Source organism: Piliocolobus tephrosceles, chromosome 4 (genome assembly GCF_002776525.5).
Source record: "Piliocolobus tephrosceles isolate RC106 chromosome 4, ASM277652v3, whole genome shotgun sequence".
Lineage (NCBI taxonomy): Eukaryota > Metazoa > Chordata > Mammalia > Primates > Cercopithecidae > Piliocolobus > Piliocolobus tephrosceles.
In genome coordinates, this window is record NC_045437.1 from 4,634,768 (window position 1) to 4,660,128 (window position 25,361).

The following is a 25,361-nucleotide window of genomic DNA, read 5'->3' on the forward strand; positions in this document are numbered from 1 at the left end:
ATTTTACCAGCTGTCAAGGTAGCATATAATAGTGACCCTTAATTTTATGTCTTACACTACAGTATGTCCAAGGACAACACACAGACACCCTCCCACACACACAATTGACCAATATCTCTTCTTATTATTTATATAAATATACTCAACAAAATATTCTAAATTTGAATTAATCAATATACTTTAAATTTAAATTTTATATATTAATAAATATAATTTAAACATACCAAAACAAAGCAGGATAAATTCATGAACAGCATTGTTCAATTTTTTTTAAGTTAGGTAATTACATTAATTAATAGGGCAAAGAAGAATTAAAACTGTTAGAAATTGAAAAAAGAGACACATCCACTCCCCCAACCCATACCAGAGGGATACATTAGAATTACTTAAAAGGTTTAAAAAAATCCCCCCTTCTCACAGTTTCTTAATCTCCAGAATGAGAATCATGTTGGAGATTTGGGTTTGTTGAAGAAGAAAACCAATCCAGAGAGATGATGTTAAACATTCAATATTCCTTACCACTACTACTTCTCAGCAAACTAGAAAAGAACTCTTTATAGCATCTTAAAACAAATCTACTGGAAACCAAGGGCTGATAACATCCTTAGGAACAGAATGCAAGAGCCATTCCCACTACAGTTGGGAATAAGACAGCTGTGCTCCTGATCACCAGTATTTTGCTCTCTCTGGAAACCCTGACCATGGGCTAAAGTAGGGGAAAAACTAAGGTATAAATACCAGGAAAAAAAAAAAAAAAGAGAGAGAGAGAGAGACAATTATTTGAGAAAATGTAATTTTGTCTTTTTGGAAAAAGCAAGCAAATGAATTAAAAGTTTATTAGACCTCGTAAAAACAGAAGAAACTGGAAAATAAAATACCTGTACCATTTCTATAAGTTATTTATTTTATTTAAAATAAAACCCTGCATATATAGCAATAATAAGTTTCAAAGACTGTTTTAAGATTTTTTAAATCTTAAAAGACCATTTTAAGATTATTTAAATATTCACTCATTTAATCCTTGTAACAGTTATGAGGTAAGTGCTATTATTGTCATTATCATTGTTTCCATTTTACTGATGAGGACACTGAGGCTTGGAGAGGCTGAGTGACTGTCCATACTGACTAAGTGGGCAAACCAGGATTTATGCCCTGGACCCTGGACATCTGGTTTCAGAGCCCATGCTCTGATGCAGTGCATTTGGCTGGGCTTCCTTTCATTATTTTAACATTCTGGTTAGAAAATGAGATACAATGAGCCAATTGAATTCAATAAAAATATGAATATCCTAGGAATAAACATTATAAGAAATGTTAAATACCTGTGTGAACAAAAATAAACATTTTATATTTAGAAGTACTTTTAAAATGGGAATACATAAAAAATGTATTACTTGTCTCATAATATTGAATATTTTAATGATTTTGGTATTATCTAAATTAATTCATAAATGTATGTGATCCCAATCAGAATCCCAATGGGATTTTAAAACTTGATATAAATAAATCTAAAATATTGTTGAAAGAGTAAACAAACAAGAATAGACAGAAAATTGTTGGAAAGGAGTAATAAGAGAAGACAAGTCAGCCAGTGTCAAAAATCTATCATAATAAAAAATGAAATATATTAATAACAATTAAAACAGTGTTTTACTGACAGTAGAAAGCCAAAAAATACTCAAAATACCTATTATTAAACAAAGTTAAATTTTTAAATACATGGGGTGGTAAGAAGTGAATTATACAAGTAATTGAGAAAAATGGGATATTTTTAATCTTTTAAAACCCTGAAAATTAGATCACTACTTCATACCTTGTAAGAAAATAAATAGCAATTTAAATATATAATTTTGCAAATGTATTAAAATAATAAATATATTCAGAAGAAACTGAGAATATTAATTTTGGGAAATATTTCTAATTTGGGGTGCAGATAGAAGATGTCTAAAGAAACACATAAATAGTGATATCGTTTGGCTGTGTATCCCCCCTAGATCTTGTGCAGAGTCATAATTCCCAGTGTTGGAGGAGGGGCCTGGTGGGAGGTTATTGAGTCATGGTGAGGGGGGGTACATTCCCTTTGCTGTTCTGATGATACAGTTCTCATGATATCTGGTTGTTTGAAAGTGTGTAGCACCTCTCCCTTCTCTCTCTCTTTTTCCTGTCCCCTCCATGTAAGACGTGCCTCCGTCCTCTTCACCTTCCACCATGATTGTAAGTTCCCTGAGGCTGCCCTGGAAGCAGAAGCCTATACAACCTGCAGAACAGTAAGCCCATTAAACCTCTTTTCTTTAAAATTACCCAGTCTCAGGGAGATCTTTAAAGTAGTGTAAGAATGAAATAATACAAATATAAACAGCAAACACATAAAATATTGACTCTTAAAGCCAGGACCAAACCTGGGACAAGGAAACTAGTGTGGAACCAATCTCCATTCCAGGAGAAAAGAAATATCAAGAAAAATTTGCCAGTCACAGTCAAACTAAAAATTAAGCCAAAAACACGATAGCATTCAAGTATCAATAGCTACCTGATACACCAGGCTCTGACAATTATGCCGCCTTTGTACGCATTAGAAGAAAGTATGTTTGGCAGAAGCCAGTGTTATTATGGACCAGAAGTCTTCAGGAAAAAGTGCTGAGACTTATTTCTGGAGGTGTCTGAGTGACTGACCTTCTCTGCGCAGCTTCAGCACTGGGGAAGAGTGAGGGACCTCACGGCAAGAAGTGGTATGAAATACCAATAGCAATAATAATAAAATAATAACAAATATTTAACTTATTATTAGAAAAAATACATAATTATTGTATAATTAGACACATTATTACTATTTAACCTAAATTTTTCTGTGTTAAATAATAAAAGAAAAGGAGCTTATAAATGCCATATTGTGATCATCATTGGTTTCCAATTTTCTTTTCTTCTTTTTACTAAATACAGTCAAGTCTCAAAGTAAGGGAGGACGACAGAGACAAGAGTGCAGTCACAAACAGAATCTTCGTATAAACTGCGGGCTGACGTCATCTCGTTACTGCCTAGGCATTTGAAGGACGTGTTTGGCCCGTGGAGGGAAGGACTCTAATCCTATTAACACTGAGGAGCTGAGATGCTCAGGTTCAGTTAGAACTTGGCCAAAGGATCTTGTGGAAATACAGGGGGCTGGGTCAAGTGTTGCCAACCATTCCCAAGGCACGGTTCTTCCAACGCCCTCTGATTTCTAAAGTTATACTCAGTCCAACTTCATAGTGAGTTCTACATTTTATATGATTCATTTCATATTTCTTCTGTCAAAATATCCTTTTCTTGTGTTTTAACCATGTGACTTTCTCACATTGTCGGAGTGCTGTCAGCGCCAGGAGAGAGTGCAGCGCCTCACTACTTCCGGTCTATAAATCATCTTATTGCAGAGGGGCCAAGACCAGGACTGGGAAGGAGTAAGTGTATGAGGCCTGGGCGCTCTGGCCCTGCGATGGGTCAGCAGACCTGCTTGACCTTCCTGGGGCTTGGCTTTCTCAGTTGCAATCTGCAAAGAAGGACTAGAGCCACTCATAGGCCTCGAAGCTGGAAAGTTATTTAACATTATTGTGTTTGTGTTTTAATGACATTGTATCCTTATAATTTGCATAAAGTAATAAAGAACGACTCTAATCTTTCAGAAAAGAATAGGAACTACAACAATTTTTCATGCAATCATTGTAATTTTTGCCACTAAAGAAAAGTGTTGATGCACAATACAATGCTAACTTCTTTGAAACTTGACTAGTTTCAGCTGTGTGTGAGATGAGGCAGGAACAAAATTACAGACTAAACAGAATCTTCATAGGACACAAACACATCCAATTCTTCTGTTTCAGTTGTGTGGACGGTGGTTTTACATACAAGGTAATGTGCCCACTTGCATTGCTTTAGTTTAAAGTTTATGCAATTTAGAAAAGGGTTATGACAAAATTTCATCCTTATAATCTAAAATGCCATTTGTTTCCACATGAGAAAGGCCCCTGGCTCCTTTCATGTTGAAAGGGCACTGGGCATGGGAGAGCATGCAGCCGTTAGGAGATACTCTCTCCCTGATCCTTTGCGAAGCACTTCATTTTTATTTTTAATTATTTTTTATTTTCTATTGAAACATCTACTTGATATTCAAAATGATCTCCTAAGTAATGAGAACCTCTGTCTGAAAGGAAACAAGTGCTAGCTGTGAATGGTCTAAATAATTTACAGCAACATTTTTCTGTGAAGGGCCAGATGGTAAATAGTTTAGGCTTTGCAGGGCATCCAGTCTGTTGCTGTGACTCAACTCTGCCATTGTGAAAGCATTCACAGACGATCTACAAACAAATAAAACTTTATTTACAAAATGAGTCAGCTGGCCAGATTTGATCTTGGGCAGTAGTGAGTTTTCTGACCCTGGATCTAAACAAATGATGACAAAATTGCTTTCCTAAACTTTGACCTCAAAGTTAAGAGTGCTACGTTCTTGAAGGGTTGCAAAGTGAAGGACTTTGACCAAGGCTGGTGATTTGTTTTGACCCTTCCAATATTTGTTCTCAGGGTTACTTTGCTGGGACACCTTTAAATTGAAGGAACTCCATATACATATTGAGATTTCCATTTTACCTTTAAAAATTAGGCAGGTCTGGGCCCCAGTACTGTATGGCAGCACCCCATGCACTGGCCACTCAGTGCCAAGAGTCCCTTTTAAGGCAGACATCTGTGCTCCAGTTTGCCCGGGCCCCTCCCCTCCCTCTCCATCCCTCTCTGAGATTGACAGGCAGCTGCGAGTTACTGCCACCATGTTCGATGGCCAGTCTTAAACTCGGTCCACTCGTGTGTTGCTCATCTCATCTCCCAATCTGGCCTCTATAGCCTGGACTCGACCGTCCCTCTGTGTTACCTGGAGACATTCATACTGCAGGATGAGTGCTGAATTCCATGCACAGCTAGAGGAACTAGGAAACACTAGTCATTTTAAAGAATGTTGTTTCTTTCTTCACAATGAAAAGAGACTCATTAAGCACTGTTCTGGTCTTACTCTTTCTAAGGATTCACTCCCTAAGAGTGAATCCTTTTACATCAGCCATTCTTCTTTTTTTCCATTTGTTTGAACTTATAGAAGAGGGCCCCTGGTTATCTCCATGTGATAGACTCGAAAAAATCTCACTCCCTTTCCTGTTACACTGGACACAATTAGAAGTACTTAGAGATCCCCATTTATCAAGCATGCAGTGTACTCCAGGACAAGGGAAATTCTGCAGGTAGGAGATTTTGGAGACTTCCATGCACTGCCCAACCCCCCTTCCAGGTAAGTGTCAACTCCCTGAGGTGTGAGCTGAGGCCGACATTTGTTAGGCACTGGCAGAGGGGAAGGGTGGCGGGTGTTTTAAGGTCCATCCCAATGCCAGCCTTTATGTAAAAATATTTGTACTTTGAAGAATGGTTTCAAATAAATGAATAAGAGAGGGAGCGTGTGTTGCTATGGAATGGGGATGCCCATACACAGCCAGGCGGTCTGGGGCTTCAGGACAGCCCTAGGACGGCGCCTGCTGAGAGCTCTCTCTGGGTACCCACAGGTTCGTGACAGGCTGGGCAAAGAAAGAGCCCAAGACACCATTTCCCCATTCGTTCCCCTCTCCAAAGTGTGCAAAAGAGGCAATGTCAAGCTAAGCTGGCTATGAAGGACACTGGAACCGAAGGGCGGCTGAAGGCCCAGGACCTACAGAAGGTGAGTGGTGGGAGAGCAGCCAGGGACAGGGAGGGCCACACGCACACACATGTGCAAACAAGCACTCCCACGCGCGCAGTCCCACGGGCTCACAGCATGTACTCGCACACACTCAGGTGTGGATGTACACCCGCGCACACCCAGGCACATGTACACCCGCGCGCTCATACCCCATCCAGCTACGCAGAACCCTGGCCAGTCTGATGACCGCACACCTGCTGCCTCCTTGGCCACCCTGTGCACACAGTAGCCCGATCCACTCCTGTGGCGGCCGAGACCCAGGCCCATCCGCAGCCCTGAGACCTCCCTAGGGATTGCACCCAGCAGCCGGTCACCGGCACCCGCCGCCCGGCCAGTCGACGGCGGCCGTGACCCGGGGGCCAGGAGCGCCTCCACATCCCGGGGCAGATGGGGTGCGGGAAGAGCTTCCTCCTCGGCCTCCAGGTCCCCGATCACGCCGCAAACTCCAGAGCGAAGCACACGCCTTTAGAAGCAGGTCTGCGGCTCTCCCATGTCCGGGCGCCCGGTTTTCCGCACCCAGTGTCCCCACAGCTGTGCCCGGGCACAGAGGCGCGGCCCGGCCGCACTCCGCGGGCTACAGGTGTCGCGGCCTCTGGCAGCGCAGGTGCGGCTCCCGGAGTGGGAGCCCGCGGAGCGACTGCAGCAGCTGGAGTCCCGCCGAGTCCCCAGCCCCAAGGCAGGGCAGGAGAGCGCACCGGCCGGAGGTCCATGCAGAGCATCGCCGGCGCCGGTGCCCAGCAGCCTCTCCAACCCCATGGTCCCCACGCGGGCAGCGAGGCACGGACTGCGGGCCGTGGGCAGCTCCATCCTCCCACGTCCTTCTTCCCTGGCACTGGCCGCAGTCTCCCGCCTTCCCTCTGCTCCCCTCTCGCCTCCGCGCCCCGCTGCCCTCGCCTCCTCCCCTCCGCTCTTTGTCCCTGCCCTCTCCCCTCCTCGGTCCTCTGACCCCCTCTGCCCTCGCCTCCTCCCCTCCTCTCTCCCCTGCCCGCCCCCCGCTCTCCCACGGCTCCCGCCGCCCCCGCCGCCGCGGCTGCCACTCCGCCCCCCGGGCCGCGCGGAGTCCCAGTAATAACCCCGGCGCGGCGGCGGAGTCGCTGTGGGGAATCCTCCCGCACTCTGCCTGGGTCGGGTTCTCCCTGCCCGCTCGCACGCTGCCGGCCTGGGACCCTCCGGTGGCCCCTAGCCCCTCGGAGCGCTCCTGGATGAAGCCCCGCGCGCGCGGATGGCGGGGCTGCGCGGCGCTGTGGCTGCTGCTGGCGCAGGTGGCCGAACAGGTGAGTCCCGGGCGTTCCCGGCAGCGCGCGGAAACCGCGGGTCCCGACAGCTGGAGGCGAGTCCCCCGCGGCTCCTCTCCCGCGGCCCCGGCGTCTCACCGCGGTGTCGCCGCTGTTTTCCGCAGGCACCTGCGTGCGCCATGGGACCCGCAGCGGCAGCGCCTGGGAGCCCCAGCGTCCCGCGTCCTCCTCCACCCGCGGAGCGGCCAGGCTGGATGGAAAAGGGCGGTAAGTCAGTGAGGTGGGGGCTTCTAATCCTTACCATTTAGCAGCTCGTAATCCCCGTGCCGCTGGTTTATTAGGTGCTGTGAATGTTCATGACTCTGTGGACCCCCACTTTTAAGATGCTGTTGTGCACTTTTGTTTTTAACTGTATGAGCGAGCACTGATGAGTGGACTTCCACCAATATTTATATTTCATTCCCTGACAAAACGGTTTGCCAGAGTTATTGGTATAACGTTAGGGAAAAGGTGAGGAAGTTCATATTATTTTATTCTGAAGAGCTTAGGAAGAATCTAAAGCTATTTGTATGCATCGAAGTCATCATAAAGAGCAAATTACTCCCTTTTCCATACCCTCCTACATCCTCGGATCCTTCTTCCTCTCCCCAACCCCTCCTTCTCCTCCTTTATAAATTAAAGTATTTCTCTATCGTTGCTTATTCTCAGTGAAGGAGGTAAAAGAAGCGCTCAGCATCTCAGTACTAAAGTTAATGCTCCAACAATCAGGCAGTACTTCAAACATAATAGTGCCCGAAATGGCTTATCGGCTTATTGTGACACCATCAGCAACGTTCATGTCCTGGGCCACAGTGTGACATGGGGACAAGTCTTATTCTTTTTCAATGCATGCTTTTACTTCTGCCACTTACAAGTGACATTTGCAAATGTGCTGTCTTATGGGAAGGGATCTCCGTGTCTTCATACTGCATCAGGTAAATGAGAAAGCAGGTGTGTCACACTGGTTGCTAGGTGGTTTTTTTAAACCTGAATCCATCCAATGACAGTTAATAAATATCATTTTACATTGTTACCAACAATAAGTTGCCATATCAAATATTAATATTAACTGACTTTTATAGGAAGAACTAGGTTTGATTCTCTCAATATATTCCCAGATCTAGAAAATTAAAGAGTTAATAATTCAGAATTTCTCTGTATAGTTACTTCAATTTGATAAAATAATATAAAGGCAGGAATTTAGTATATGCATTAACTTTTCAAATTCTTCCCTCCCAAATGATTATACAGAGTACATAAGGTTGACCAATATCAGATTGACGTTCACCATAGGATCTTTTTGAGAACCACCAGGGGGCGCTAGGTGCAAATGATATAAAATGTTAAAAAAAAAATTGTCATGGTGAATTTACAAGACAAAGTTAATTGTCCATTTACAGACTATCTTCTTTTGGTTGTCCTTGTCCCTTTTAGCGTTTTGCTTACAATACTAAAAGTTAATTCTTACAATTTTAAAAGTTAATTCTAATTCACCTTTTTAAGTAAGATTTTTGTAAAAAAAAAAAAAAAAAAATTCTAGTTCCCTAAAATCATGAAAATTCCAGAGGGACTCAGGAGATTTCCACAATACTTTAGTTTATGGCATTTATGAAGTTTTATTTAAGATAAAGCACATTATAGACACAGAAGAAAGAAGAAGAAAAGCCAGGGCTTCCTGCCTAATTGTGCTTTTCCCTTGAAGTGATTCAATCCGCTTCAGCATCCTCCTGGGAGTGGTGTGTCAGCAGGCTGCTCTGAACACCTGGCACCTCAGCTGTTGTCACATCTCCATGACAACGACTTACCTGGCTTGGTGAGAACCCGAAGGGAAAGAGTCGAACCCTTCTTAGTGAAGTTCTAGCCCAGTGGACACAGCACACCCTTTTCCCCTACCTTCTATGCACTTTAGCTCCTTAATTATGAAAGGCTAACGTGTGGGTCTGGACATCCACAACAAGCTTCTATGCCACCAGAGAAAAGATCCTGCTCAACAGTGTTGCCTGTTTCCCTCTGACCTGGAGCAGAAGAGCTAGAAGATCCTTGGTGACTGCTGGGGTCAGCTTACTGTCACCTGTCTAGGTATCCATTAGACAAGTTGGTTCTGAAATAACTAATTGTAGCCATACATTTTGTTTAAAGAGGCACGTGACTCAAACTATTACTGCAAATTGTTCTTGGTGGCTGAAGTAATTACAAAATAGCAAAGAGAACAAAGCTGGATGTGTCACACTACCTGACTTCAAACTATGCTACAAGGCTACAGTAACCAAAACAGCATGGTACTGGTACCAAAACAGATATATAGATCAATAGAACAGAACAGCAACCTCAGAAATAACACCACGCATCTACAACCACCTGATCTTTGACATATCTGACAAAAACAGGCAATGGGGAAAGGATTCCCTGTTTAATAAATGGTGCTGCAGAAACTGGCTAGCCATATGAAGAAAACCGAAACTGGACCTTTCCTTACACCTTATACAGAAACTAACTCAAGATGGATTAAAGATTTAAATGTGAGACCTAAAACCAAAAGCAATTGCAACAAAAGCCACAACTGACAAATAAGTTCTAATTAAACTAAAGAGCTTCTGCACAGCAAAAGAAACTATCATCAGATTGAACAGGCAACCTACAGAACAAGAGAAAATGTTTGTAATCTATCTATCTGACAATGGGCTAATATCCAGAATCTACAAGAAACTTAAACAAATTTAGAAGAAAAACACAAACAACCCCATCAAAAAATGGGTGAAATATATAAACAGATAATTTTCAAAAGAAGACATTTATGCAGCCAACAAACATAAGAAAAACAGCTCATCATCACGGGTCATTAGAGAAATGCAAATCAAAATAACAATGAGATACCATCTCACACCATTTAGAATGGCCATCTTTAAAAAGTCAGGAAACAACAGATGCTGGAGAGGATGTGGAGAAATAGGAACACTTTTACAAAGTTGGTGGGAGTGTAAATTAATTCAACCATTGTGGAAGACAGTGTGGTGATTCCTCAAGGAACTAGAACGAGAATTACCATTTGACCCAGCAATCCCATTACTGGGTATATACCCAGAGAATTATAAATCATTCTGCTGTAAAGACACATTCACTCGTATGTTTATTGCAGCACTGTTCACAATAGCAAAGACTTGGAACCAACCCAAATACCCATCAATGATAGACTGAACGAAGAAAATGTGGCACATATACACCATGGAATTCCATGCAGCCATAAAAAATGAATGAGTTCATGTCCTTTGCAGGGACATGGATGAAGCTTGAAACCATCATTCTCAGCAAACTAACACAAGAACAAAAAACCAAACGCCACATGTTCTCACTAAGTGGGAGTTGAACACTGAGAACATATGGTCACAGGGAAAGGAACATCACCCACTGGGGCCTGTTGGGGGGTGAGGGGCAAGGGGAGGGATAGCATTAGGAGAAATACCTAACGTAGATGACGGGTTGATGGGTGCACAAACCACCATGGTACGTGTATACCTATGTAACAAACCTGCACATTCTGCACATGTATCCCAGAACTTAAAGTATAATTTAAAAAATCAGTGGTCACATGCTCACTAGTGAGCATAATAACAGTGCAGAGAATATAAAATAGAATTGTGCTAGTTTCTCTCCCTCTACCTTTATTATTTACCTTCTGCATTTTGTCCAGATAATCTACAAGAATTTACTTATCACCCTGTGTTCCTTACAGGCTACATTGTTTTTTTCTTTTAAAGGGTCACTTTGGCTTCAGAGCTTACAATGTACTTTGAAAGCTCATTATATTATGAACTTTGCCTCATGTGGTGAAATAATCTTTTAGATTTCATTCTTTTAGAGTATATTTTCTTACGAGTTTTAAGGTATTCCTTTCTATGACTTTACTGTAATGTAGTTACCAATTATCTGTTGTTTATTCTTGTTTAAGATTTTGCCTCATTACAAATAATGCCTCCATGAAAATATTTACATAAACCTTTTAAAATTCATCTGGGATTATTTCCTCAGGGTGATTTCCTAGGTCGAAGGCTTTTGCAACTCATTGCCAAAGCAGACTTTAGGAAGGTAGTGTCGTTTTCTTTCCTGACATCAGCAGTGTTTGAAAGAGGTGACTGGTGGTGGACTGATTTTTTGTTAATGCGATTGATTTCTATTTAGAAGGCTATACATCTCCTGCCACCTGCCCCACCCTTCTCTCTGTTTTCTGGATTCTCCTTCCCTGCTGTCCTCTTAGGGTGCTCGTGAACATTCCTTTGCTCTTGGACAGTTGCAGGCTCAGTCTTTGAGTCTGGAGCAAGTTGCAGTCAGGTGCCGTCTAAGCAGCCAACTGTGGAAAGAGCGGGAAGGGTGGAGCCTATGGGAGATGCCCCTGTCGGGTGGGCGAGGTGTGGAGCTCTGGCTGTCTCCCACAGCCTGTTGGAATTGAGCTCTCCCAAGACAATCGGGACCTCACGGGAGCCTTGCAGGACTTCTTGGAGTTCAGTTTGCCTGAACGTTGAAGTTATGAACCTACCACTTGTATATATGAGTTTTTAGATAGGATAAACTTTTCTTCTTGCAAGATTATTGTGTTTGAAGTCTTTCAAATATGTCTTTCCCATTTATGGAAAATATACTGTATTAATAAAGACACCAATCCCTGTGAAAATAATTAAAATACACAAATTTACAGTGAAATTAATTATATTAAAAACATCGCAATGCTCAAAGCTCATCATTTCATAATTATTTCACTATATTTGATAATAATCTAGGCTCTTGAGACCACTGGCCTCTTTTGCATCTGTATGGCAGAAATCCTACGCAGTGGGGGCTGCTGCGTATCTCTGCACACTGCATATTCAGTGATGGCACAGCATTCATTGAAATCAGCCATGGGGGGAAGATTTACACCAGGGAAATTGGCAAATGCCAAAATCCAGGTCATTCTTCTCCAGACAGTGGGTTGTTGAATGTTTATTAGCACAGCATTGTGTTTATGTAAAAGTGGCTTATCAGTACTTATTTTGCATGATAAAGATTATATGAGCCCCCAGTAAAGGACAAGTATTATCTCTCTCCAAAATAAAGGTTGTAAGAATATGGCTTATTTCATCTGAGAATAATTTGATTTTTTAAGGAGTAATCACCTTTTTATACACAATAAAATGTGCTGACCTGCCACTGTCTGGAACAAGCCATCCTGCTCTCCGTCATCCTTCCCTTGCTTCAGCTACAGTGGTAGGAGCTGATGGGAGGTGAGGAGCATGCCCCTGAGTGGCTGGGAGGGCAGGATGACAGCTGTTAACATCACTGCAGCACCCTGGCCTTTCCCCTCTGTCCAGAGACCCAGGCATAAGAGAGGCAGAAGTCTCACTGCAGGGAGAGTGGCTTGGGGAAATGCAAAGCAAACAGGTGTGCACGTTTCACTTTTGTGTTTGTGAGTGGCTCAAATCCAGACTGCAATCTACATATCTGTGCCAGACATGCCACTTCCTTCTGTGCTCTCCCTTTTCTATCATTGGATACAATTTCACCAGATTTTTTGACTTTCTCATTTTCCTAATTAAATTTTAAATAATTCCAGTGTATTTTACCTATGAGACCACAAGTTACTGACTTTGCTATAAATCTCAATGGTTAGTTGCCAAGTTGTCTGCCAGAACATGCTGTGCCCCTCACCAGCTACCCTCAGAGTACCTGTCCATAGCTGTGTGCGGATTTGCCATCCATCCTGGCCTCCTTCACTTCTCTCAAGCCCAAACACCTGCCTTTCAGACTTCCCACTAGCTGCTACCTCTATCTGTTTCTCTGTAGCCACCCAATTTCCTGCCAGGATGGCACAGAATTGGGTGGACAAGTATCTGTACTGAAAGAGTTTTAGTTGTAAGGAAAACTTTCTTTTTCCAGAAAAATATGATTAACCAAGTACTGTTCACTTCTAACCAAATGCCCCTTATGCAGGATGCTATTTTATATTATCCTATTATTCCAAAAAACCTGTCCAACTCAGGCCAAAGCATAGAAGGGCCCTGATTATGAAGCACCTGACGGAAGAGTCTCCTAACAGCACATGTTGGTGATAAAGGGGAAGAAATGGAACATTAGAACCAGGGTCTTAAACTAGTAAGAGGAAGCTGCACTTTGGAGTCTTTGAGGACTGACCTCCTCATCATTGCGCTAGAGAGAGATCTGCTCTGGTGTCTGACTCTGACCCTTTTCAAAGACATCTCAGCATAAGTTTGGAGAAAGCGTTGGCATCATGCTGAGCTGTTATTTTCTCGTGATTAGAAAAATGCAGGCCAGGGCGCACGCCTTCTCCTAACATGTGGAGGCCCAGTGCTTGCCTACAGTTGGAGGAACACATACCAATGCGTAAGTATTTAATAGGTGTAAAACAAGCTAACAAATCATTAACAAAAAAGTATTTTAATAAAGTTACCTTCAAATAACCTAAAAGCCCAGGTCTAAGTTGAGAAGGTGGCACGCAGCAACATCTGGCTGGGGCAGGCATTACTCCTTCTCCTCCCATCCAAGTTCTGGCCTGTTTAGGACAGAAACAACCTCCTCCTGAACTGTGGCGAGCAGAGATGATATTGTTATGGTGGTAATGAGAGAACAAATCTTACTTGTAACCATGAAAACTCAATGACCATTTTCGAGAAGGAGAGAAACCTCCTTGGAGAAGACAACTATGATATTTACAGAAAAGCAGCCCAGGACCACTGCCCAGGATGCTGATGGAGCTTCAGGGTGTCCCTCTGTTTTCTGCTGAGAAGGTGGTGACCCAGTGAACACCGAATGCGTTCCTGGAAAGATCGCTTCTGACTACAGCCCTGCAGACCTACATGGGCCCCCTGAAATTTGATAGTTCCTTGGTGTTTTCTTTATTTTTTAAAAGAAATAACTTCCTTGAATATGATTGAGACCAGCATACGCTACCTTTCAGTGGGAACATGAAAGTGGTGCACGTCTTCAGAAGGGCTCGATGTGAAACCTGATCAAGTCCCAAGAACCCAGGCCAATGGGAGGGTCACCAACGGTTTTTATCAGGAACAACTGCACATGTGACCATTTCCAAATGTCAACATTTGGCAGACCTGGACCGTGTGTGCATCCTGCCTTTTCTCTTCTATGTTCCATGATATCATGAATAAACATTATAGAAAATTAGCAGAAAAGTGTGCCTATCATATTTTTATTTCTAACTGCTTTTTGAAAAATTCTGGGTGTTTTCAAGGTAAAATTTCTTATCAGCTCAGTGAGAAACAGAAATAACATGACTGAAGGAATGTTTGAAAACTATAAAATGATTATATTTGATAGCTATTAGTACAATTTAGAAATGCAATCCTAAAAGTTTGGTTTTGGTTTTATTTGATCAATAATTTATTTTCCGTTTTAAGTGTCGTAGGATTTCCTGGCTTGGGAATAGCACATTTTGGGGCCTTTAGTTACCATTTTTTTAATTGAAACTGTGATGTTCCGTATTCCACACTTTGAATTCAGTATGGGTAGGTGTTGCATTTTTCTTCGTCATTTTTGACTGGTTGGAAAGATCATGTGGTAAAATAATATTATATCTTAAGACTTCCTGATTCTTCTTGGAATCCTGAAATGACTCAGCCTCTCCTCACTCTTTTGATTTCAGAATATGACCTGGTCTCTGCCTACGAGGTTGACCACAGGGGCGATTATGTGTCCCACGAAATCATGCACCATCAGCGGCGGCGAAGAGCAGTGACCATGTCAGGGGTTGAGTCTCTTCACCTTCGGCTGAAAGGCTCCAGGCATGACTTCCACATGGATTTGAGGACTTCCAGCAGCCTGGTGGCTCCCGGCTTTATTGTGCAGACGTTGGGAAAGACAGGCACTAAGTCTGTGCAGACTTTACCGCCAGAAGACTTCTGTTTCTATCAAGGCTCTTTGCGATCCCACAGAAACTCCTCAGTGGCCCTTTCAACCTGCCAAGGCTTGGTGAGTACAGCGCAAGTCCCAGGTAGGGAGGCGAGGTTAGTGATGGTGGAAAGGAGAGTGTAACCAGGACTTTGCTTCGAGTTCACATAGATGTTCTTCTTGTACTGCAGTGCAGATTAAGCAGGAGGAATATCGCCAAGTAAAACTTTCCAAAAAACATTGTGTGCCTCCTTTGGCCTATTTGGAAACAGTGCGCACACCCACCCTGCTGCTGCTGTTCTAGAATTATTGTGGAAGAGCACTTCAGCTTGAAAATTGTGTATAAGAACCTCTGGCCAAATCTGAATTCTTTAGCTTCTTAGGGGATGTTTTTACTCCAACTTACAGCTTCTAACTGACAGAAACTGGAGAAATATCTTCATTTGGAATAGAACAACAGTATTCAAGAGATTGGCCATGAGGATTATTTGAACAGATATTTGAAAGACTTTGAATACTGTACATCTATCATTCTGATGATGATAGTCTGCTTACACATTAGGGCATTCATCCATGGCAGGGCGTTGCTGGTCTTCCTGGACTGATGAATCCAGGGTGCATTCCCCATGTCCTGCATATCGGGTTTGGAATGGCACATCACTCCGATGCTTCTGGTGCTGCGATTTACAGGGACCCTAGAGAGGCGGGCATCTGGCTGAGCCAAGCATCTACCTGCATCCCTCAGGCCTACCCAAGTCAAAATCTCAATGGCTTGCTTTTTACTTTTCTTAAAATATTTTCATATATTAGGGAGAAAAATCTTAGGAGATTCTTAGATTCTTGGCAACAAATGAATTACTCAGGTGCAGAGGAGCGAAGTGTGACTTAGACAGCAGAGTGAAAATGTGTTCAAGGTTCAAGGTCTTGAGGATGTTAAAGGTTTGGCTAACAGGTCTGGGACATTTATTGCTTTTCTAGAAAAAGCTTTCAGTGTGCTTAAATTTCCTTCCCTCTTTGAGGAGAGGGAATTCAGACCCCACATCTCATAAAGATTTTGTGTGTGTGAATTTTGGATGCTGAATTCATAACCAATTCCTTAAAATACTAAATATATGTAAATGCTAAATCCTGTAAAAAATTTTTTTTAAATGTTCACATTCTGCTTTTTAGGGAAATTTGATATGAGTTGATCTCATTGCTATTTCACTCATAAGAAGCTTTTGGGTTGAGTTGCTAGGGATAGGGTGGTGGTTATTTGGCGCTCTTGTTAAGCATGAAGACAATGGGGCTGATTTCTTTCACACTCTCCCAAGAAAAATAAGTCTTCCTTAACAGACTAGAACTCTTCATGAAATGCACAAAATGAAGATACATCTTCCTTGGTTTTCTTTCACAAGGGCTTAAGCCAGAAATGGAAGCCATCTGTGTGGCAACGAGGTGTGCTGTGCCCTTTACCCTTGGGTAATTTTGGATTTGGTTGTGGAAATTGGTGAGGTACTGCTTGCTAACCCAGCAGGGATGCAAGCTTCCTGAGGCCCCTGGGTCTCCCTGAGCCAGGGTGGCTGATCTGTGCCCTGGAGTCTGTTCCCTGAATCGAGGTGCTTTGCAATAGCTTGAGATTTCTGGTGCTTTTGGAGCTTGATCAGAGTTAACAGGAAAAGTTAACAGTAAAGTAAGTGTATAATTATAATGAAAGATAAAGAAATTATAAATAACAGAAAAAAAAGCTTCTCTGGATAATAAACAGTAGTATCTGATACTGTAGGTACTGGAAGAGAAATTTATATGTCTTCTCCATTAATCTTCCAAATACCTGTAGTCCAGCTTTACTGATATTTTGTCCATAGATGGTCACTACAAATGTGACCTCAACCAGACTTAAGAGTGTGAGGTTGAGGATTTTCGTCATAAGACAGGATAAATCAAAGGCATTGGAAAGAGCCCTGTTCTTCTTTAGGTATCTTTGCAGAGCCCAGAGACCATCACTTTGAAAAGATCTCTTCTAGCAGGAAATGCTCTATATTCCGTTCTATCTATTTAATTTGTAGGATAAGAATATTACTTTCGGTTTAAAAATATATTGCTTAATTCTCACATAATATCTTGTGTCATTTAATTAGAGAAAATGGTTTACAGTTATAAGACAATGCAATTTCCAAACTGATATATAGTTTTTCACCCTGATTCTCCGACTCTGCATTTGGAAGGATTTTGCTGTTGTCCACTAATGATTGGTTTGAGGAACAGCATGAAAGTGGATCATTGAGGTGTTATCCTATCTATAGTAAATAAATATTCACAAAGAAGAAAGGAAAAACTAAACAAACATAGTAATTAAATCTCATGTTCACAATGACAATTTGAGTACAGAATGACCTTGAGAATTGCGTATGGCTGCAGCCCAGCAGACCTGGGCCTCAGGAGTTTATTGTCTAATGAGAGAGGCGGGACACAGGCAAGTCCCCTACAGGGGAAGGAAACAGGGACAGACATGGGAGCCAGAAGAACCCAGAGGAGGATGCCTCTGTGTGCCTTGCTGGTAGGTGGAGAGTGTCAGGATAGGATTTCGGAAACTATCCAGAAACCAAGTCCATAGTAAAGTTAGAACGTGATGCCCATAAATGAAGGAGTAACAAGCAGTCCTGGAGAAGACTGCTGGCATCTGCCAAGCTCACATCCTGTTAACACCACCTATAAATGTTAAGACCTTACTATTTGCATATTAAACCCAAGTATAATATATTCAATGAGATCTGTAAACCCTAAAATTATTTCTAGAGTTTACCCTGGTATTGCCACCAAGTATCTTGACTTAAAATATTTCTTATTTAGTTAAATAAGGGTAATATTTGGAAAAAGGATCCCTGTTATATTTACGTCTCTACCAAATTGTTGTTACAGATCTGTTTGTGGTCACCAACCACAAGCACATAAATGTGTGTCACTCAGTAAGTACTTTCTAGTGCTTGGTTAAATAATGGATAGACATAGAGGGCTGATTATAAGAGACAATGATGACCATGGCAATAGCACAAAGAATAATAATGACTTATTGAATGTTATACTTTGCTAATAGCTTTACAATGGTTATCTCACTTAGCTTGAAGATAAGTCGAAGAAATAGGTACTGTTTTAAAAACAGCTTTATGGAGATGTAACTCACTCCTTAAAGAGTTAATTAGCTCTATTCGTTTAATAGAGTTTCACCCTTTAAATTGTATAATTCAGTAGTTTTTAGTATATTCACAGAAATGTGCAAATATCACTAGAGTCTAATTGGAGACATTTGCATCACCTCAAAAATAAACCTCTTATGGTCAGTTCTCCTTCCCCTAATCTCCCCATTCCCATCCTAGACAGTATAGGCTTGCTAACCTGGCCGTTGATTATAAATAGAAGCATACACTATGTGACCTTTGTGACTGACTCCTTTCACTTAGCGTAATGTGTTCAAGATTCATCCATGTTGCAGCACATATCAGTACTTTATCCTTTTTTGTTGCTAAAGTATACCACATATTTTATTTATTTATTTATCAGTTGATGGACATTATTGTTTTACTTTTTTTTGGCTACTGTGAATAATGCTGCTATGAACATTTGTGTACAGGATTTTGTATGAATATGTGTTTTCATTGCTCTTGGGTAAATACCTAGGAGTGTAATTTCTGGGACATATGGAAACTCTACACTTAACATTTTGAGGAATTTTCAAACTTTTTCATATTAGTTGAACCATTTTTTATTACCCCAGTAATGTCTGAAGGTTCCTATTTCTCCACATTCTTGCCAAACCTTGTTATTGTTCTCTGTTTTTAAATAGCCATCCCAGTGAGTATGAAGGAGTATCCATTGCAGTTCTGATTTACTGGGTAGAGATTATTGACTTTGGAAGAGGGTTCACTGTGTAGAGGTTAGCAAGTTGTCTGAGTTTGGTGAGACAGCAACCCCCACACACAAGTTACATGAAGTGAGTTTATTACTTAGAGATAGGTAGGGCAACAAGGGACAGCAGAAGTCTAGGAATAATCACAGGCTGGTACACAAGGCTCAATACAGCTGTCTGAGTGGATGAAGTCTTGTCTGTGCATGCAACATGGCTGAGGCACCCAGGAAAGCAGCCCACCCTGGATTTTATACCTGGGCACATGATGCGCTGGACAAGTTCTGCAGTTCAATCATCACAAAAGTTCTAGATTTCAGTCATCACATCATACTACAAGGCAGGGACTGCAACAGAGTCCAGGTTGTTTCTGCCCATTCCTCCTATCTCATGATGTTGTATTTCCAGCACATTTTGCAGTATTTATTGAGAATGGCAAGGAAGAAAATGGGGAGGACTCAGTTGGTCATAGTCATCTGTAGAATTGTTCTGCATTGGTTGATGGTTTTTTGTTGTTCTACTTTCAGTACTTTCAATATGTCATCCTACTGCTTTCTGACTTTCATTGTTTCTGGTGAGAAGTCAACTGTTTATTTCACTGTGGTTTATTATGCATATCGCATTACACGTATGTTAGTATGTATACTTTGGTATCCATTATGCATATATTGATATGTTTAATGATGTCCCACATTTCCCTGAGGCTCCGTTCATTTTTCCTTCATTCATTTTTTTCTGTATTCTTTGTTTATCTTCAAATTCATTGATTTTATCCTGGCAGTTCAAATATATTATTAAGCCCCATCATGAATTCTACATTTTGTGTATTGTACTTTTCAATTTCAAAATTTTTTATTTATTTTAAAAATGTATCTTCATTCAAATTCTCTGTATGACATTGCCATCATGGCTTCCTTTATTTCTTTTTTCATTTTTATTTATTTTATTTTGTTTTTTTGAGAAAGAGTCTCACCCTGTTGCCCAGGCTGGAGTGCAATGGCACGATCTCAGCTCACTGAAACCTCCGCCTCTTGGGTTCAGGTGATTCTCCTGCCTCAGCCTCCTGAGTAGCTGGGATTACAGGTGTGCGCCACCATGCCCAGCTAATTTTTTGTATCTTTAGTAGAAACGGGGTTTGACCACGTTGGCTAGGCTGGTCTTGAACTCCTGACCTTGTGATCCACCCGCCTCAGCCTCCCAAAGTGCTGCAACCACAGGTGTGAGCCACTGTGCCCGGCCCATTTTTATTTTTAATGTATTTTTATCATATATATTTAAGGTGAAAACATGATGTTTATACACACACACATACACACACCACACACAATGAGATCATTACTAGAGCCAAGCAAATGTATCCATTATTTTCCATAGTTCCCTTTGTGTGTGTGTGTGTGTGTGTGTGTTAGTTAACAGCACCTAAAATCTACTCTTTGATCAAATTTTCAGTATACAATACAGTATTATTAAGTATAATCCTCATTCTGTATGTTAGGTCTTTAGACTTATTCATCCTTTGTAACTGTAAGTTTGTATTCTTTGACCTACTTCTCCCCAATTTTTCCTCCTTTCTGCCACTGGGAAGGAGTGTTCTAATCAATACTCTACTCATTACTTCTATGTATTCAACTTCTTTTTTAGATTTTACGTATAAGTGAGACCAATACAGTATTTGTCTTTCTGTCTCTGGCTTCTTCACTTAGCACATTGTTTTCCAGGGTCATCCTTGCTGTCATAAATGGTTCTTGTTAATTACTCACAACCAAAATCTTTATTATTTTTGAAAATGCCCTTAGGCATGAAGTTCCTACATTCTGTTCCAAATAATTTCAGAACCTGGAGACAAGCTCCTTGTTCATGCAGCCTGTCTCTTCCCCTGGGCAAAACCTCCAAGACACTGAATTGCAAATGGGAGTGGTAGAGTGGCTTGCTTCTCCCACTGTGACACCCATACTCTATGAGTAGAGCTGTTGGGATGGTAACCGCTTGTCTTCCCTGGTTTTGCTTCCTGTCTTGAAACTTTAACCTGCAATTGAGATGCAGTGGAGGTGTTCAGGGTTTCATTGCTGTTGGCCTAACAGGCCTGGAGAGTAGTGCCCATTCTATGTGTAGGGGCTGCTTGGCAGAAGAGAATCAAGTTCTCATGGCCATGCCTGCCTGGAGTAGAGCTTCTGCAATAGGGAACTGAAGGAATTTCAGATGCAAGTGGCTTTCCTCCCCTGTGCTGCAAATGGAGTCCCAGAATAGACATTGTTGGGGGTAAGGAAATAGGGATTCTTTATCTTCTTGGCTACATATGCCTGGAGAAGAACTTCTGTCACATTGAGCTGGGGCCAAGCTAAAGACTTGAGCAGACCATGGCTCAAATGCTACCAAATTTCACTGTTCTGTTCAAGGTTTGTTGAAATGTTTTTCAATAATTGTTTCTCCATATTTTATGCCCTTAAGATAATTTCCAAGGACTTTAAATGGTTGATGCATATGTGTGCATGCATGTGTGTAATTTTCACCAAGTAAGTAGTTCTTCCACTGGGGTGAAATCCCACCATGCTTCTCAAATTGCCATTCTGGAAGTATGTCGTCAATAGACACTATTACTAACATATTTTACAGATTATAATACAAGACCACTTTATTATCCCCACGTTACAGATGATCCCAAAGCTAATTCTTCAAAACATGGGAATCCAGAACTAGCACTTGAAACCACAGTACTATTTCACTTCCCTTAATCCTGAAGCTGTTGCTGCCTTACAGGGGCCTGTGAGCTGATGCACATGAATTTGCATTGTATCATCTGAACTTTCTCTAAGGGGTAATGACTTTCTCACTGGTTTCCACTTTAGTAACATCTTCCTCAGCATCTAATGCTGTTTAAGCTTAGTGACCACATTTGCAGTGTGTAATGTTAAATTTGCAGTGTATAAGTATTAAAGCACAACATATGTGTACTTTATTCCATAATTATTTATTTACAGTTTTTTTAATACCAGACTATGAACTCTTCAAGGGTCCTTTATTATTCATCTTTGTATCCCAAAGTTCTTGTTAAACATTAACCTAAATTCATTTTTTTCTTGTAATGAGTGATTGTATTTCCAATTTACAAAGAGAAATTCTTTATCTTATGGCCGGGCGCGGTGGCTCAAGCCTGTAATCCCAGCACTTTGGGAGGCCGAGACGGGCGGATCACGAGGTCAGGAGATCGAGACCATCCTGGCTAACACGGTGAAACCCCGTCTCTACTAAAAAATACAAAAACTAGCCGGGCGAGGTAGCGGGCGCCTATAGTCCCAGCTACTCCGGGAGGCTGAGGCAGGAGAATGGCGTGAACCCGGGAGGCAGAGCTTGCAGTGAGCTGAGATCCGGCCACTGCACTCCAGCCTGGGGGACAGAGCGAGACTCCGTCTCAAAAAAAGAAAAAAAAAAAAAAAAAAAAAAGAAATTCTTTATCTTCTCAACCTCCATTTTTGGGTATTAATGAAAGTAAAATTAGTTTTATAATCCACTTCATCTGATTTCTTGCTATGACTAATGTCAAACACTATAAATTTTCTTTTGAAGTGTATACTTTATTAACAAATGGTTCAATCACTAGGGTTTTAAACAAAACTATTTTTAGAAACTCCATTAGTCAATATTTTTAAGTGAGGTTTGTTTAAAAATGTTTTCTGTTGCATATGATGGGAACAGATTTTTCTTAGGATTTTCTGAAAGCTCTGTACTTGGATTAGAAAAAAATTAATATAATCTGTCGACTGCCATTGGCATAAAATCTGCATGAAATTTAATTCCTCTTGCATAAAACATGATGTTTGTCAAGGCATTAATGCATAGGATAGGTATCATTTTTCCTAAAGTCCAATTATTGTTTTCAAAAATGTTGGAAAACTTGTAAATCTTGTAATTCTCAGTTCTGTCTATATTCTCACTTGATTTGAAACTTACTCAGGGTCCTGGTTTGAATTGTACTGGGTTTTATTTCTACCCACAAACTCCAGGGATTCCCTGGAAGTGCTAGTCACTGAGAGATTTTTCTAAAACACTCAATAAATCTTAGGCAACTGTCTGAAATGCTGCCAGATTTTCAACTGACTTTAACAAATGTTCTTGAGCCAGGGTAATAAAATAGGAATAGAAAGGAAGAACCCACATGGGGAATGATCAGAAGAGATACTATAAGTTTTGAAAGAAAGGTGTCACTATCTGAGAAGACTGCTGATGGCATAAGCAGATAAAAATGTCAGTCTTGGGAGGCATGTGAGACAGATGTAGTAAATGCTAGGTTTTTGGATAAAGAATGGCCAAAGCCGGTGGTGACTAGGAAATTTAAGGTGGTTGTGAAGAACTAATCGAAAATGTAGATAATTTCTTCTTACTTTTCTGCTAATTATGTAAGAACAAATATAATAGTGCAATTTTGAAATTAACAGAAATGAATATATTTCATTAGATCAAATAACATTTTATAAGGTAATCTTTCATCTTTGAAGTGATGACAGATTTTTCTATTAATTTACTGTTAGTTGTAAACAAAAATTAGATGACTATGGTTTTGTTCCACTTCTCTCATTTTTGAAGTGATGAAACTGAGATGCAAGCGGACTGGAGTCAGTTGGTCAATATTACAAAGTCATGTGGAGTCAGACACGTCTATGGTGTGTCTTCAGATTCTCTGTCCAGCAATGTTTTCACCAAGAATCACTTGATGATATGACCTCTTCATCATGAAATAGGGATCAGGTGGCAGAGCAGAAATGGGATTTGTAGAGTCCCAGCCTCAGCCTCACAAAGCAGAGTTTAAAAGGAGAGTTTGCAATTAAGAGATGACTTCTTAGTAATGCTCAGACCTGAAACTTGATTCCCTGGGTGTAACAGAAGATGAACCCTGTGGCCAGACACTCGGGGATGATACAGGCCTGGGACTGTCTACATGACAGGATGTCTGAAATCTACTTTTAAAGAGACTGCTTGCTCAAGCAAAAGTCCAGTACAAAGAGAATAAAAAAGTCCAAATGAAGCCAAGCTCTTGAAGGCAGGATCTTGCTTTGCCTGAGGTTTAACGAGAGCAGTCTGATTGTATCTGCTTAACATGCTTGTGACCTTTATTTCCTCCTTAAATGTTACCTTTTAAGAAAGAAGTCTACCGGTTCTATAGAGGAAGCCTACTGGGACAGACAGGAAGTGCACAAGGAACAGATAGGAAGTCTGTTAAGGACTTCCTTGGCTCACCCATCTAAACTCATCCAGTCCCTGTTTCATTCCTATCCCTGTTTCTCACTTCCTACTCCTATTTTATTTTTCTGTTTGGCATTTATCATTAACTGTATCAATCACAGTCCAGTCAGGAGACAGAAACCACACAAATTATTTGAAGAGAGAGAATTAATACAATGTATTAAGTAGGCACTTGAGAACTGAAAAATTAAATAGAGAATATCAAAGCACCCTAGACAACAACTACAAGAAGCATATACTGCCCCTGGGGCTGCGGAAACTGAGGGGAGAGTTTAGAATTTTCAAAATTCAGAAATTTGGAGCTGGGCCTCAAATCCCTTAGTAGTAGGAGCTGGCTGGTGCTAGGACTCTGAGGGAAAACACTGTAGCTTGTTCTTTGAGTAAGCTACAAACCGGAATCAGCAGCTGCAACTAGAATGATCTGCCACTGCAAAGGTGAAGTCAGAATGACAGGAACAGGAGGCAGGAAGCCTACCAGAGACAGAGAGGAAGCCCACTGGTGACAAAGAGGAAGTCCACCCCTGGGACAAAGAGGAAGTGAGGGAACAGACAGAACGTCCACAGGAGCTGACAAAAGTCTATGGGGGACAGGCAGAAAGTGAGGGAGCCAACAGAAAGACCACAGGGGTTAGACAGGAAACCCACTGGGACGGATAGGAGGCCCACAGGGAACAGACAGAAAGTGAGGAGGCAGATAGGAAGTCCACTGGGGCATGACAGGAAGCCCACTGGGACAGACAGGAAGTCCACAAGGAACAGACAGGAAGTGAGGGGTAGACTGTCCGCAGGGGCTAGACAGGAAAGAGCCAGTTCTTCCACCTTCCTTAGACTGTCCCCACTGTGTGGGCTATTGGTGGATGTGAATAGGGAGCAGGTGGCAAAACAGACATGGGATTTGTATAGTTTCAGGTTCACATCAGGAAACAGAGTTTAAAGGGAAAGCTTTGAGTTGAGAGGTGATTTCTTTGTATAATCAAGCTGCCTACTACCCTAAATATTGAGAGAATAAATACCAGGGATGTTTGACTTTTTCTTTCTTTATCCCCAACACTTTCAGTAGTGCCTGGCATATAGTAAAGCCCTCAATAAGAATGTCTACAAATAATGAATGATTTTTACAGTGGAGGAACAAGACTTCTGTTGCCTTACAAAAATCATCTGCACAACCACCGGTTTGGATGGGGGAAAAGAGACCCCAAAAACTGAAGTAGGAATATTCCAGCCTTACATAGGGAAAAGAATGGGCTGGCTCACTAACTAGACCTTGCTAGGCCTTGTGACAGGCTTATTCTTGTATGGAGCTGAAACTATCAGGCACAATGTGTCCAGA

General features: G+C 41.5%; 1 protein-coding gene across 1 annotated transcript in view; it reads left to right on the plus strand.

The window, feature by feature from the left end:
* Positions 1 to 6,813: 6,813 nt before the first annotated feature.
* Positions 6,814 to 25,361, plus strand: part of ADAMTS16 (ADAM metallopeptidase with thrombospondin type 1 motif 16) — a 184,644-nt gene continuing 166,096 nt past the window's right edge. Inside the window, exons 1-3 of the mRNA XM_023218246.1 lie at positions 6,814 to 7,017; positions 7,143 to 7,245; positions 14,666 to 14,991. Coding sequence (XP_023074014.1) covers positions 6,946 to 7,017; positions 7,143 to 7,245; positions 14,666 to 14,991 — 501 coding nt within the window. The 5' untranslated portion in view covers positions 6,814 to 6,945. The remainder of the gene's footprint in view (positions 7,018 to 7,142; positions 7,246 to 14,665; positions 14,992 to 25,361) is intronic.